Source organism: Galeopterus variegatus, unplaced genomic scaffold (genome assembly GCF_000696425.1).
Source record: "Galeopterus variegatus unplaced genomic scaffold, G_variegatus-3.0.2 Scaffold579, whole genome shotgun sequence".
NCBI lineage: Eukaryota > Metazoa > Chordata > Mammalia > Dermoptera > Cynocephalidae > Galeopterus > Galeopterus variegatus.
The window spans coordinates 294917-311553 of NW_007726690.1; the positions used below are offsets into that span (position 1 = coordinate 294917).

The window sequence follows — 16637 nt, forward strand, 5'->3', positions numbered from 1 at the left end:
AGATTTTTTAAATTTATTTTTTATTATTAGCACATTCATTATTACAGATCTAATTTATTTTTTATGCCTTTTATCTGACTTATCGACTCCCCAAATCCCTTCCCTCCATTCCCCCCATCTCTAGTATCCTTAGTTATGTTCTCTCCTGAATGTTCAACATATTTTTGTGGTCCTTTTTCCTTCCTTCCTTCCTTCCTTCCTTCCTTCCTTCCTTCCTTCCTTCCTTCCTTCCATCCATCCATCCAGTTATGAGTGAAAACTTGTGGTATTTCTCTTTCCTTGTCTGGCTTATTTTACTTAACATAATTTTCTTCAGACTCATCCATGTTGCTGCAAATGGTAGAATTTCATTCTTTTTTATGACTATTATTCCACTGTGTATATATACCATGTTTTCCTTATCCAGTCGTCTGTTGACGGACACTTAGGTTGTGTCTATATTTGGTTATTGTAAATAGAGCTGCGATGAACATGGGAGTGCAGGTTTCTCTTCAACACGATGATTTCCATTCCTTTGGGTATATACCCAGTAGTGGAATTGCTGAATCATATGGTAGTTCTATCTGTATTTGTTTGAGGAACCTCCATACTGTTTTCCACAATGGCTGTGCTAATTTACAGTCCGATCAACAATGTAGAATAGTTCTCTTTCCCTGCATCCTTGCCAGGATTTCTTATTCTTGTTCTTTTTAATAGTGGCCAGTCTAATTGGGGTGAGATGATATCTCAATGTGGTTTTGATTTGCATTTCTGTGATGATTAGTGATTCTGGGCATTTTTTTCATTTACCTGTTGGCCATTTATATTTCTCTGAAAAAAGAATATTCATCGCCTTTGCCCATTTTTATTAATTGGATCAAAAATCAATACCCCCAAATCAGTAGCATTTTTATACTCCAGCAATGAACTAGCAGAAACAGAAATCAAGAAACAAGCCCATTTATAATAGTCACCAAAAAATAAAATACCTAGGAATCACTTTAACAAAGGAGGTGAAAGATCTCCACAATGTCAACTACAAAACACTACTGAAAGAAATTAGAGGACACAAAAATGTGGAAAGACATACCATGCTCTTGGATGGGAACGTTTAACATCATGAAAATGTCCGTTCTACTGAAAACAATCTACAGATTCAATGCAATCCCCATCAAAATACTAATGACATTCTTCACAGAAATAGAAAAAGCAATCTTAACACTCATATGGAACAACATAAGACCCCCAATAGCCAAAGCAATCCTGAGCAGGAAAAAACAAAAAACAAAAACAAGAAAAGCCAGAAAAAACTGGAGGCATAACACTCCTTGACTTCAAATTATATTCCAGAGCTATTGTAACCAAAACATCATGGTATTGGCATCAAAATAGACACCTGAATTAATGGAACAGAATAGAAAACCTAGTAATCAACCCACATACTTACAGCCAACTGATCTTTGACAAAGGTAATATGAACATACATTTGGGAAAAGACTGCCTTTTCAATAAATGATTTTGGGAAAATTAGATATCCATATGCAGAAGAATGAAACTGGATCTGTAACTCTCACCATATACCAAAATCAACACAAAATAGATTAAATAATTAAATATAAGACCAGAAACCATAAAATTACTAAAGGAAAACAGGAGAAATGTTCAAGGATTTAGGACTGGGCAGTGACTTTATGAATAACACCCCAAAAGCACAGGCAACAAAAGAAAAAATAAACAAATGTGATTATGTCAAACTAGAAAGATTCTGCACAGCAAAAGAAACAATCAATAGAGTGGAAAGACAACCTATGGAATGGGAGACAATATTTGCAAACTATACATTCAAGAAGGGATTAACATTCAGAAAATATATACTCTCTAACAACTATACAGTACAAAATTTTTAAAAAATGATGTATTTTTGTTAATGTGTCATGAAAAGATATGGAAGAACCTTACATGCATATTATTAAGTGAAAGAAGCCAATCTGAAAAAGCTACAAACTATATGATTCCAGCTATATGCCATCCTGGAAAAGGCAAAATTTTGGAGATTGTAAAAAGATCGGGAGTTGCCAGAGCTTTTGTGGGAGGGAGTGATGAATAGGTGGGGCACAAATTTTTAGGGCAGTGAAACTATTTCATATGATAGTATAATTGCAGATAACATGTCATTATACATTTCTCAAAATATAGAGAGTGTACAACACCAGGAGTGAACCCTAATGTAAACTATGGATTTCAGTGATGAGGATGTGTCAATATAAGCTCACTGATTTTTTTTAAAATTATTTTTATTTTGTCAATATACAATGTAGTTGATTATTGTGTCCCATCACCGAAACCTCCCTCCCTCCTCCCTCTCCCCCCTCCCACCCAAGTGTGTCCCCTCCATTTTCTTGTTGTAAGAACCTCAAAAAAAATTGTGGTTGTTATATCTTCCTCTCCCTCCCCCCCCGATTTTTTTTGTTGTTGTTGTTATTGTTTGTTTTTTTTGTGTGTGTGAGTGTGTGTGTGTGTGTGTGTGTATGTATGTGTGTGAATTGATTCATTCACCTTTAGCTCCCTCCAATAAGTGAAAAAATGTGGTATTTCTTTTTCTCTGCCTGACTCGTTTCATTTAATATTATTCGCCATACGACCCAGCTATCCCACTGCTGGGAATATATCCAAAGGAATGGAAATCATCAAGTCGAAGGTATACCTGTTCCCCAATGTTCATTGCAGCACTCTTCACAATAGCCAAGAGCTGAAATCAGCCCAAATGTCCATCATCGGATGAGTGGATACAGAAAATGTGGTATATCTACACAATGGAATACTACTTAGCCATAAAAACGAATGAAATACTGCCATTTGCAACAATAAGCTCATTGATTTTAAGAAATGAACCACTCTGGTGCTAAATGTTGATAATAGGAGCGGCTGAGGAGGGGACAGCAGGTACATAGGAACTCTGTACTTTCCACCCAATTTTGCTGTGAATCTAAATCTGATCCAAAAATTAAAATGTGTATGTGTGTTTGTGATACTAGAAAGGCACTATATTAATGCTATTTAGTACAGTGTGATGCTATTAAACAGATATTTTAAAAGCTCTATGTGGCTATCATTGTGGTTAGCTGGGATGTATTAATAAAAACAATGCTGTCTCAACTTGTTTTACATTACTTATCATTGACTTCCTCTGATAAAATTTAACTAGGGAAGTGAAAGAGAAAGCTAAAAGGAAAATACTTTTTAGTAAGGAAATTCCATACTACTTTCCAGTTTTTTTTCCCCCAAAAGCAATGGTACTTTTAATTATTTATAAAGACTCTGAATTGTCACCAGAGAGCCCAAAGATCATATTCCCCAATGTCTGCCCATGTTAGCAACATCACTACTACCACTATAGCTGTCATCATCATCAGAAAGTATTTATTAGTAAGCAACAATCTGCTTGGCTAGGCACAGTAGTAGTCTTTACAGATAGGTGCTCCCTGCTCTCCTAAAATCCGTAATTTAAAAGAAGTGATAAATGCATGGTATTATCATTCACAGCATTCAGATAAGGAACACAGATGCAATGGAATCTTAGTGAAATCTTGGTTAATGGAATTGTTCAGAAATGGGGATTCTGGATAATTGAATTTTCTGTCGCCTGAGATTTAAATAGAAAATCCTGTTGGTTTCTTAATTGAGGTGAAAATTCTAAAATATCTAAGTCCCATTTTCATTCATTGTAAATAGTCCCTTGAAGTAAAACTAAATTGAGTCCTCCTTTGATAGTTAGGTACCTTGCAAAGTCTTTAGGTTATTACTTTGAGTATAAGTAATCATTGTCCAGGCACGATGACTGAGAATATAAAGGGTAGGAGGTATTTTTTTAAAAGACAAAACAAAACAAAACAACAACGACTTTTAATTAAACAAGATCTTTTGGGTCATTTCTTTTTTGCCTCTTAAAGCCTTATTCATCAAAGACCAGCATCAAGCCTGTAGCTGGACAAAATCAGATTTATTGACTCAATGTATGGGGGGAGGGGCACTCAAGAGGAACTGTGCATTGATCCTTGATTGAAGGAAGAAAGAAAAAATATTTTGTAACATTTAGGTTTCTATTGAAAGATTTTGAGGAGGGTCTAGGGAAGCAGGGATAAACTCTTGATTGGGAGGAGTATCTTAGGCGTGATCAGGAGAAGGGGGGATTTAGCTAGGGATTGAGCACTGTCATGAGGCGAGTTTGTCTTAGCAATTGAGTATCTCCAGTAATAAATGAAAATAGCAAAGCAGTTCTGGGCATCACTGCTAAGAAAGCAGTAGTTATTCAAAGGAGGTGGGGGTCGTTACGGCATTTTATAACTGCTGCATGACCTTGGGAAATACAGTGTTTTCTGTTTAACTTTGCAGCTGGCTTTATCTGTCTGTCCTCCCAGCCTGATTAATGACAGGGCTGCTTTTTCTCAGTCCATACTGATTTTCACTCTTTCAGTCCTGGGCAGGTTTTGACTCTTTACAGCCTAAATATGGAGTACAACAATGCATTTTGGACAATTAAGAATTCTTGCTAGCTGTGTTTTGATAAATTCAATCTAGCCCCACAATCTGTGAACCACACAAGGGTAGCTCTTTGTCAGTCTCTAAACCTCAAGTTTTTTCATCTGCAAATAAAGCTAATACTATTTGTCTCAGATGGTTATTATGACGATCCAATGTGATTTAGGATGCCAAAATGCTTTTGCAATCTGTTATGTATTAGAAAAACATGAAGTGGAATTATTATATTATTATTTACTACTTATAGTTGCTAGTCTACAGCAGCTTACAATCCAAGTCAATATAGTTAAGACTGGGCATCTAGAGTCTGCTCAGTAAATGAAGAAAGATAATACGTCTTAGGTAGGCTTTACATAATTTACACATATAGCAAGGCTGAGACTGACTCTGGAACTATGAATAGTAGTCACCACTCCTCCAAAATGATCCCTCAGATAACTGGCAATTAAGGCTGGTCCTGGGTAAAACTATGCTGCTTATGAAGATTATCTTTTCCATTGAAGCCTCCTCATGACGTACAAAATCTCCATTCACGTATAGGTGTGATGAGATTTGAAATATTTAAATTAAAGGCAAAGTGATTGATCGGTGTTCCTTTTTCTGTTGGTATGCGCTGAGAGTGGGAGGAAAAAAGACTTTTTTTTTTTTTTTTTTTTGAACCTAAACTTCGGAAAGGAAGAACACGTGGAGTGCTTCAAGGCACTGAAAAAGTTTGTTAGAAGTTGCCAAAACAGAGCTCATCATTGTTCCTGGGATTCTAATGATTTCCTCTGTACTTTGGGGACAAACTACATATTCATAGATACATATTGTTTTTTAAGAAGAGTGAGTTACTAATAGATTATTTTGAGTCTTTAAGATAGACTCATTATTTCGAGCATAAAATCTTTTCATAGTGATATCAGGATTCCCTTATTTGTTAGAGCGTTTTACTCATTCAAAGAGAGGCTGTTAAGGTAAGGGGATAGAACAGAAGACCAGAAAGTGGTGAAAGCAGGAGTGAAGAAACTAAAACTAAAAACAAACAAACAAAAGCCATATTATACTTGCAGCTTTTAAAGAATTGAATGTAAATGAAATTATTTGCATTTTTTAAGAAGGTTTAGTGAAAAATCTTAAGACAAATTGGATGTGTTTTTCAGGTCAAGAATTACAAAAGATTTGGTAAACAATTTTATAATATTGCCTGAGGAAGAAAACATTAGGTATTGATACAGCGATTAGTAAAGTTGGATTTGTAATTGAAAATTACTCTCAATTGGGACAAAGCAATTGTCTTGAAATTCATGCAGTCTCCATCAACAACCAGATGCAATTCACAACCCTGCAGGCAATCTTAAAGATTATTATTTCTTAATAGGACTGGTTCAATTTTTCTGGCATTTTTCAGTAGCTATGTGGAATACATACCTCACTAACAAATTCTTATTTTAAAAAATTCTCAAGCCTCTTGTAAGATTAATTAAAAGGAAGTTCTTAGACGTGCAGAACTGGGGTGGCCTTCCTAGAATGTTCACACACAAAGGCTACTTCTTTTCATGAACTCTCCAATCCCACTTTGCAAGCAGTTCCCATTAAGGTTTAACAGAAGGACAGATATTAGGAAGTCCTCTCCTAATGATGGTTCCCACTGGGTCTCCTCCAAATAATTATTTGACTTCTCTGAATAGACATGGTGGAACTTGCAGGACACCTTGTTGGAATGAATTTAAAATGGTAAAAATAAATAAATAAATAAAAATAACCAAACTTAAACAATTGTAGCTTATGCTACCACATACACTAAATTCCTTTACTATCTCTACAAATTACATTTTTTGGGGTCAGTGGAAGGGTTGTTTTGCAGTTGTGATCAAAGGAAGATAAAGGGGAATCTGTATGCCCAAAAGGTCTAAGTACCTTGGCAATGAATTGCAAATCTGGAGACCACAGTGGTTAAAGTGAGCCAGAGAGTAAACAAATGAGAACTACAAAACCCTGACCAAGGTTTGATCTAATATACTAGTCAAGCTACAGGGGAACTGCTAAATACAGATGTTGTGCCTATTGAAGTCTAAGTGACATTATCTCATGCAGCCTTGGGTAAATATCCATGCTTTTCCCTAGGTAATTTATTTTTAAAGTCCTGTATTCCGCTAGGGCAATACTAAGAGATAAAAACATTGCAATACATACTTATAAATAAGACCAAGCTTTTATCCAAGAAATTGAGAACCTAGGCAGAGGAGGTTCTCTTGCCAGGTCCAATGCCTCTGGGCAGCTTCTGCACAAGTCAACAGCCCGGGCACTATTTATTTAAATCCCCACTTCATAGATCTGCTTGGCAATGCCTGATTGTTGGCCTTCCCCCCAAATTCGTATGTTGGAACCTAATACCCAATGTGATAGTATTAAGAGGTAGAGTATTTGGGAAATGATTAAGTCATGAGGGCTCTACCCTCATGAGTGGTATTAGTGCCCTTATAAAAGCTCCAGTGAGCTCCCTTGCCTCTTCTGCTATGTGAGGACACATAGAAGGTGCCATCTATGAGGAACAGGCCCTCACCAGATACCAAATCTGCTAGTGCCTTGATCTTGGACTTCCTAGCCTCCAAAACTGTAGCAATACATTTCTGTTGTTTATAAATGACCCAGTTCAAGAAATTTGATATAGCAGCCTGAACAGACTAAGACAACCCTGAAGGAGAGCCATGCATCCAGAAGTAAATTTTGTTTCCAGAAATGTCTTTGAGAGGAACACCCTAATTAAAATCCTCAGCATTCCGCTGTGAGAACCATTCCATTTGGAGAAAATGTGTGGGCTAAGAAAGAATGCAGATTTTCTCTTGGTTCAACTAATGATATGATTAGCATTTTTTTTTTTCTATTCACTGCCAAATTTGTTCTAATCTGCCATGCTGTGTGAAAATCTTGTATGCTTTTTTTCAAGGACATTGGCTTTGGAGGCTAGAAGACAGAATCTAGTAATTAACTCCTGTGTCAGCATAAATGTCCATAGCCTGAAGAAATTCTGGAATGCACACAAGCTCCCAAATAGATCAGAGATCACACAATTAATATTATAAAATGACTGACTATTTGTTTGTTTTGGCCAGGAATTCCTGCCTTTTTGTTTGCACTTCTCTGAAGGTGCCTCTAGTTAGCAAAGGGGGTTTTGTGAAAGTTTCAGAATAAATTTCCTGTATCTTTACTCTACTGAAAATATAGTTATATGCCCCCTTTTATTTGGGGAACAGGTTTGAGGAAAGTGGAGATAGAGGATGTAACAAAATCAAATAAACAATGGTCTTTTTGTAAACAATGAAAGGTTGACTTCCTATAGGACTTACTAGCTGGTGGACTCATTTGGCACCTAATATAGTGGCTTGTTCTGGATTTAACTGTTTCATGCTTGTGTGTGTGTATATATATATATATATATATTTGGTCTCACACCAACTCTAATCATTTGCTGCCAGAGAGAAGCAGCAGTGCCTCACTTTTCTTTTGTAAAATAGTATAACCACTTTAGAATACAAATAGGCAGATTCTTAAAAAGTTAAGTAAACCTGGAAAAGAAAAAGGACAGTAGGCAAAAACTAAGAAAATCTGAATAAAGAAATTACTTTAGTTAATAATAATGTATCAATTTTGGTTCATTAATTGCAAAAAATGTACTATAGCAACTTAGGAGGTTATTAATAGGGAAACTGGGTATGGGGTACATAGGAACTATCTATACTATTTTCACAATTTTTCTGTAAATCAAAAATTATTCCAAAGCAGTTTGTTTTAAAAAATCATAACTAGGGCCGGCCCAGTGGCGCACTGGAGAGTGCGCTGCTTGGGAGCACAGTGGCGCTCCCGCCGAGGGTTCGGATCTCATGTGGAGACCGGTTCCCGCTCACTGGCTGAGCGTGGTGCGGGCGCAACACCGAGGGTTGCGATCCTGTTGCCGGTCCCCGGTATGGGCGCTACACCGAGGGTTGCAATCCCATTACTGGTCAGTAAAAAAGACAAAAAGGAAAAAAAAAATCATAACTAAGGGCCGAGCCCGTGGCGCACTCAGGAGAGTGCGGCGCTGGGAGCTCAGCAGCGCTCCCGCCACGGGTTCAGATCCTATATAGGGATGGCCAGTGCGCTCACTGGCTGAGCGCGGTGCAGCCGGTCTCAAAAAGGACCAAAAAAAAAAAAAAAATTCATAACTAAAAAATGAACTAAAAAAGTTAAATGTGTACCTACCACATAATTCAGCCACTCCTTGTCTAGGTATTTAGCCAAGAAAAAAGGAAATATATGTATATCCAAAGATGTATATATGAATATTCATAGCAGCTTTATTTGTAATAGTCCCAAACTGCAAACAACCCAAATATTTATCAACAGATGAATGGATAACCAAACTGTTGTATAATCATATAATGGAATATTACTCACCAATAAACATGGAATGAATTATTGATATGAATAACAAGATGTATAAACCTCAAGATAATTGTGTTAAGTGAAATGGTCCAGACAAAAATGAGTTTATATAAAACTCTAGAAAATGCAGCCTTGTTTATTGTGACAAGAAGATCAGTGTTGTGGGAGAAAGGCAGGAGGAAAGGATTTCAAAGGGGCATTAAAAATCGTGGCGGTGCTTTATATGTTATTTTTATTATGGTGATGCTTTCACAGGTGTATCCATATTGTACACTTTATATTGTATGTTGTTTATTGTATGTCACTTATATCCTAATAAAGCCACTTGTTTTAAAAAATCCACTCAGTCATGTACAGTAAATGGGAGATATTTATCTTAGTGTCATGTAATTATTACTCTTGATCATAAAACATAGCCCTGCCTTTTTGATAGTGAAAATTCTGCTACTAAATATGTACCAGTGTACCTATCACTTGTCCTTTGGGGTACCAGTTTCCTGTTCTGAAAAATGAAGAATGATTTTTAAGGTCTTTTACAGGTAGATACATTGTTAATAATCCCAAACGTGTAGTATCTAAAAACAATTTACAAGAAATGCAGTTGCATTAATTTCAAATAAATCTTAACTTGAAATTGCCTAATAAAGTGTTACTAATTATGAAACTTAAAGTTTAAATGGGAATTAATACTTAAGAATTACTTGTAGTATATCAATCATTGTTCTCTGAATATCTGCTTTGTGCCAGGCAATTAATTAGAAGGGATTTTTTTAAAAAATAAAACTACTTTAATGAGATATAATTCATTTACCATACAATTCACCTATTGAAAGTGTTCAATTAATTTTTTTTTTTGGATATTCACAGATATGTTCAACCTTCATCATGGTCACTTTTATAACATTTTCATTACCTCAAAAAAAAAAAAAATCCCCAGACTGCTTAATGGCTACAGGGTTTCCTTTTGGAGTGACAAAAATGTTCTTTCTAGAAGTAGATAATTGTGGTGGTTGCACAATATCATGAATGTACTAAATGCCACTGATTTGTACACTTTAAGATCATGCATTTTATGTTATGTTGTATTTTACCACACACACAAAAACATACCCATACATTTTAGTTATCACCCCTATCACCCCATCCCTCCCTGCTAGCCCTAAGCAACCAGTAATCTACTTTTTGTTTCTATGGTTTTACCTATTCTGGACATTGCATCATATAAATGAAATCATGTAATATGTGGTGTTTTGCCACTGGCTTCTTTCTCTGAGCATAATGTTTTCAAGGTTCATCCATGTTGTAGTGAACTTCATTCCTTTTTATGGCTAATAATACTCCACTTCATGAATATACCACATTTTATTTATCCATTCATTATTTCATAGACATTTAGGTTGTTTCCACCTTTTGTCTATTATGAATAACGCTGCTATGAACATTGATGCACAAGTTTTTGTGCGGATGTATGTTTTGATTGCTCTTGGTTATATACCTGGAAGAGGCTTTACTGCAGCACATGGTACCACTATGCTTAACCATTTTCCATTCCTCCCAGCAATACATGACGTTTCCAATTTCTCCATATTCTTGTCAACCCTTGTTATAATCTTTTTTATTATAGTCATTCTAGTGATTATGAAGTTGTATCATGTGGTTTTGATTTGTATTTCCCTGATGACTAATGATTCCAAGCACCTTTTCATGTACTTTTTGTCTATAAATATGCTCCTATTGTTAATATTTTGCATAGGCTCTCAAAGTTTCATGGACCCTCCAAGTTATGAACCTCTAGAATAGAGTTATTAGGTGGATACATGAAGAGAAATTGTCATGGGAGTAATTATAAATTATATTTATTTATAGTTAATAATATACAGTATACTTTGTCATTTATACTGGTATATAGTCAATAAAAAATGAAAGAATACATTTTAACATGGTTGCACTGAAATATAAGATTGATTTGAACTACGTGATTCTTAATTAGGGTGGAGTGGAAGGGTTCTAATTCCTATCTGAATGAGGAACATACACTACACATCACCACCTCTGAAACAAAGGGAAGCCCCATACACTGCGTGAGGTAAGAAAAGTTACCTATCACTTTTTTCTACAAATGAGAAAGTACTAAATAGAATTAGAAAACCAATAGTATTGATATCTATATACCAGGGAGGTAGCTGTGTAACAGGAAAGTAAAAACAGGTCTAGGGATATGCTAAACAGGAGGATTAGTCATTTTTAGGATGATCAGTGGATGCTGGGAAAAATAAACACTATCCAACAAGAGTCAAGATATTTTGGCTGAGTACCAGCTCACTATTGCCACCATAGCTTTACGCTTATGAAATATGAAAGATGTCTGCTCCCAGAGAGTAAATGAACATTTGCCTAGTGGTCTGAGGAGTCACTTAAAAAGTCTGGACCTCTGTTATGACTGGATGGAGTAATAGTGGCCTAAGCTTTGGAAACTTAAAGAAATATGCTTAGGCAGCTTTGAGAAGGTCATTACTCCCTAATGGCATATTCTTAGAACGTGAGAACAACCTCCTTATTATGTTAGAAGCTTACATATTTGCATTTCTTAAGGCAGTCACTCTTGGTCTCTACCAGATCAGCTTTTAGAGAATGGAATGATTTGAAGTTGCAATTAAAATCCTGGGCAGAATCCCTTCTAGGATGTGTTATTGCTCAACTGCAAAGACAGCAAAGAAAAATAAGCAATTCAAGTTCTGTACCTTATTTCACCTTCTCTAATGTGACCAGCCAGTTCCTCAATAAACTTCTCCCCTTTCATCCAGTAGATCATTGGCCCGGACTCTCCACTGAATCCGAAGAATGCTTTGCAAGGGATATTCAGTGGCTTACCTGAGAATGAGAGAAAAAGAAATGAGCAAATAACTCCTTTATATCACTGGGAAATAGGAAGGGACCTTTTAAGAACCAAAGGAAAACTCAGAGGTGACCCGTTTTTCATGGGAAAATTTTAAAGTAGTTACAAAGGCTCCCAGGAAATTTTGAAATCCAAATATTATCAAAAATGAGAAAATAAAGAAAGTTACTCAGTTTTTAGAAGTTTATTTTTCCTGCCTCCCTCCCATTACTTTTTATTATGCTTCCTTGCGTTTATAGCTAAAAACTTTTTTTTAATTTTGAATTTCTTACCAAATATATAATCATTTTTTTCTGGCATTCATTTTATTTTCTTCTTGCAAAGTAGATCAGTAAGGGAAGAATGGTATAGTGAGCACAATATTGACATTTCTGACACTTACAGGAATTTCCCAATTCATAAATTATATTACAGCATATCATTTTCTACATAACATGCAAATTTTGCCCTGGTTAGAGGACTAAATGAAACAATTTCAAAATGTTTTTTCCTTGTATTGTTCATGGTGGACTTGTTCCCATGATTACCCTACGCCATGGACAAATTTTCCATTGCACACTTAAATTTATCCAAAACTTCCATGTTCTAAGAACTATCATTTTCTGAAACTGTTTCTCTTTAATCACCGGAACTAGTAATAGCTTTCTTTGAGGATCATTTTCACAAAACAACAACAACAACAACTTTTTAATAGGAGTTAGTCTATATTAAGACAAAAGGAAGATTAAGAACATCTCATAGACATGTGGATTCTGGGTGATAGACTACGCTGACCCATAATAAGTGACTTGCTGCCAAATATTAGTTTTATTGTAGTGCAAATTTATACCTTAGCAAAAGAACACGTTGTGGACCTTTTAATTATTCCATAATTGTCAGAGCCTTCTATGTCAAGAGTCTGTCATGTATGTCTGACACAAATCTGAAACAAGTTTATTCATTGTTGCATTGAACATATGCTATGTCATATAAGTTGTGTAAAAGTGAAGGACAGTCTTGTATAGTGGGAAGTGTACTGTATTAACAGTCAGGAAACATCGATCCTGGTTTTGGATCTATCATGAACATGCAGACTGTCTGGCCCTGGGTAGATTACCTAACATTCTGTAAAGTGATTCCTCATATATGTAATGAGGATAGTAAAAATGGGAGGCTCAAATGAGACCACGTATGAAACAGTGCTTGGTGAACTCAAAGGCCTCATCCAAATTTAGCATAGTTTTTTTTTTTTCTTTCTGTGGCTTGGTCATCCAAGTAGAAGTGAAATTTGAGGCAAAGTCTAATGTGGATACTGAGATAGATACATGTTCACTTTGACCCTGTCAATCTCATGTCCTTTATTTAAGAGTTTCTATGGAGTAATACCATTCTCTTATAAATGTTCTGTGATTTTTTCTTGGATTCTAGAGTAGGTATGATTCACTCAAGCAGGGCCTGAGTTTTCTGAAACTGAACACAGGGGTTTTTGTGTGCCTTGCTGCCATTTATTTCCATGAAATTGAAGGTATTAAGGACAATCAAACCAGATGGCAGAAAATCCAGAGATTGCGATAAACATTATTATAAGAGAAAGCAGTTGCTAAAACTACCAGTATATATACACATTTATACATATAAATTTTAGTTGTCATTTCTTTGGGCTATGTTGAAAGAATCTACCAAGTAAAATTCCTTTTAGTGATTCCTAGCATGTGGGTTCTCAGGCCTGGTTTGATTTTAATGGAGAAAGACAATTATAGCAATGTGCAAAAAGGGGTCTCCTCAAGGTGGTCTATCAAAAATGACAGCATCTGCCCTTTTCTTGGCACTACACACAAGGTACTGACTATTGCAGCAATTTCTCCTGGGAGGAATGTTTTTACTCTCCCATCAGACAGGTTCTTATTAAATAAATGCAAGAGACAGATATTTCAGCAGTCTGGTTTCTACAAAGGCTAAATAAATATCCTGAGGCCTTTTGTCAATGGCCAGAAACAGGAAAACTGTCCAACCATAATATGTAATACTCTGAGGAGAGTCCCAAAATCATCAGCTCTTGTGCCATATGGCGAAACTCAATGTGTGCCAGGGAGTGGGCACCTCCTCTTCTGAAGGCATGAGAGTTATCTCTCTGCATTTATTGGGAAAATAACCTGAAACAGAATTTCTCCAGGTATTTCTAATGTACATTTCTATATACAAACTCCTATCTACCATTTGCATCTGTTTGCAACTGTATTGTTTTGCTACCAGATATTTTAATGTTCTGTATGTCCTGTTAGGAGAGATGGCCACGTCACCTTTGCATCTAAAGTAGGTTGAAGACTATCAAAATAAAAAAGAGCTTTGTGAGTTGGTGCATCAGTGCTAGGTAATGAGGTAAGTGAAACTTTCTGGAAAGTGGCATAAAGTGGATTGTTTCTCCATTGCCCTGCTATTCTCTCAATTCCTTTCCTTAGAGGGCTGTGTGAGCAACTGCATTATGAATAGGTTGCTTAGAGTCCTTAAAAATCTAGAATTCTCAACAGGCTTAAATTTTTTACAGTTATGTATTTTGCCAGACACTTGACTTGAAAAGGATAAACTCAGATTATTATTTTTAAAATTATTATTATTATTATTATTATTATTATTATTAGTAGTAGTAGTAGTAGTAGTAGTAGTAGTAGTAGTAGTAGCAGCATATTCATCATTACAAATCGTAATCTTTCCCCATGCCCACCACCCAACCTATCACTCCTCAACCCTCCTCCTTCCCTCCCCTCATCTCTAGTATCCTTAGCTTTATTCTCTCCTTCTGAAACTTTAATGTATTATTGTGGTCTTTTTCTCTTTCTCTCTTTCTCTCTCTCTGTCTCTCTCTCTCTCTCTCTCTCTCTCTCTTTCTTTCTTTCTTTCTCTCTGTCCTTCTGTCTTTCCTTCCTTCATCTTTCTTTCTTTCTATCTTTCTTTCTTTCCTTCTCTCTTAGCACCCAGTTATGAGTGAGGAAATGTGGTGTTTCTCTTTCCTTGTCTGATTTATTTTACTTAACATAATTTCCCCCAGACACATCCATGTTGCTGCAAATGGCAGAATTTCATTCTTTTTTATGGCTGAGTAGCATTCCTTTGTGTACTTATACCACATTTTCCTTATCCAGTCGTCTGTCGATGGATACTTAGATTGGTTCCATATTTTGGCTATTGTAAATAGAGCTTGATGAACATGGGAGTGCAGGTATCTCTTCAACACGATGATTTCCATTACTTTGGATATATACCTAGTAATGGGATTGCTGGATCATATGGTAGTTCTATCTGTAGTTGTTTGAAATTCAGATTATTAATATATTTAGGAGGAGCGTCTCTGGAGAGTGAGCTCGAACTCCTACATCCCATTACATTTTCTTGGGTGTTAGAGCCCCAAATTTTTCAAAACCAGATCATGAGGTAAGAAAATCAAAGAGTAATGAAAGTTGATGTTATGGTAGTGGTAGCTGGGTTTGTGTGTCTGCTTGTTTGTGTGTCTGTGTGTGTGAGTGTGGGATTAAGAAAGAAGTGGGAGTTGGAGAGGGATAGGGTCCACATCTTACAATTCCCACATTTTCTAAATAACTAATGAAGATATAAATCAGTGGTGTGCTGGTAAATATTTTACAACTGATTTTCTGGAAAAAAAAGTATGCATATAAATATATACATTTATTACAAATTATACTGATATAAAGGATGTCAAACAATTTACAAATAATAATAAAAAGCAATATTTTTAGTGTAAATTCCATGTACACAGATCATTCTCATAGAATGCTTTCATTTATTTTTGTGAAACCCATGTTTGCAAATGAATAACAAATGTAGTTCCAATATGAATATTGGTCATTATTTTCATTAACATTAATGAGAAAGGTGAAAGTAAAACAATGGAAGAATGTCAGAACTTCACTTGTTCTTCAGTTATGTGAGTGACTTTATTTGATAAATTGGATAATAAATTCTGTTTTGCATTTCAAATTCATAGAAGTGCTCTTAGAAGAACTTTAAAAGGATCTGAGATTGAATTACCTGATGTGAGAGAATTACAGGTTAAGGGTGGAAAGATAAAATCTATTTTATTTTGACCACATACCTTAATGTCTTCTACCAGAAGTTTCTAAAAATTTCTCAAGGGCAACAGTTTGATTTTCAGTACCTTTATTTAGCTCCACCCCCACCATTTGATGGGCTATGGATTTTATAAAAACCACAGATAACCATCAATGCTCTTTTCTTGCCAAATAATTTTTCTCCATTCTTTGTTATATTTTTCTGTAAACAATTTTCAACCTCTTTTAAAGTCTTTTCGAAATAGTCCTATTACCTCTATCTCTTGGGATGCATTTTTTTTTTCCATTTGAGTGAGGGGAAGCACCCTCTTGGTGTTTAATTTTCTTGTGAAATTTGTAGTTTCATTACTGTGTTTTCATCTACAGCAGGGATTGTTTTCTGTGGGAATCACAGATGCTGAGGGCTGTGGAAGAATTCCCTGAGAGTAGTTCCAAGTTTGCCTCTGCCAAGGTCCTACAAGTTTCACTGGTTTGGAACCAGTTTTTCTGTTAATTTCTTAGCTTGGAGATTTGTGCCACATGTGGATTGTGTGCATTTAAAATCAGAGTTCCAATTTATTTTAAATGTTTTTTTTCCATTCATGACCATGGTCTTGGACTGAATGTAAATTTTCTGGTTGCTTTCCTAGATCAATGAGTAGAGTATTTTAGTCCCCATTTCATAGACTTCAAGGCTTTATAGACTATTCAGGTTACTAGATTTTTGCTGGGATCTCAGTTCTAGCTCCATACTTTAAAAAGATCCTGAGCTCAAG

The 16637-nt window shown here is 35.7% G+C and overlaps 1 protein-coding gene across 1 annotated transcript in view; it reads right to left on the reverse strand.

Moving 5' to 3' along the window:
* IL1RAPL2 (interleukin 1 receptor accessory protein-like 2) overlaps nt 1-11788 on the reverse strand; it is a 55351-nt gene extending 43563 nt beyond the window's left edge. Inside the window, exon 1 of the mRNA XM_008570194.1 lies at nt 11664-11788. Coding sequence (XP_008568416.1) covers nt 11664-11734 — 71 coding nt within the window. The 5' untranslated portion in view covers nt 11735-11788. The remainder of the gene's footprint in view (nt 1-11663) is intronic.
* Between the last annotated feature and the right edge of the window lie 4849 nt (nt 11789-16637).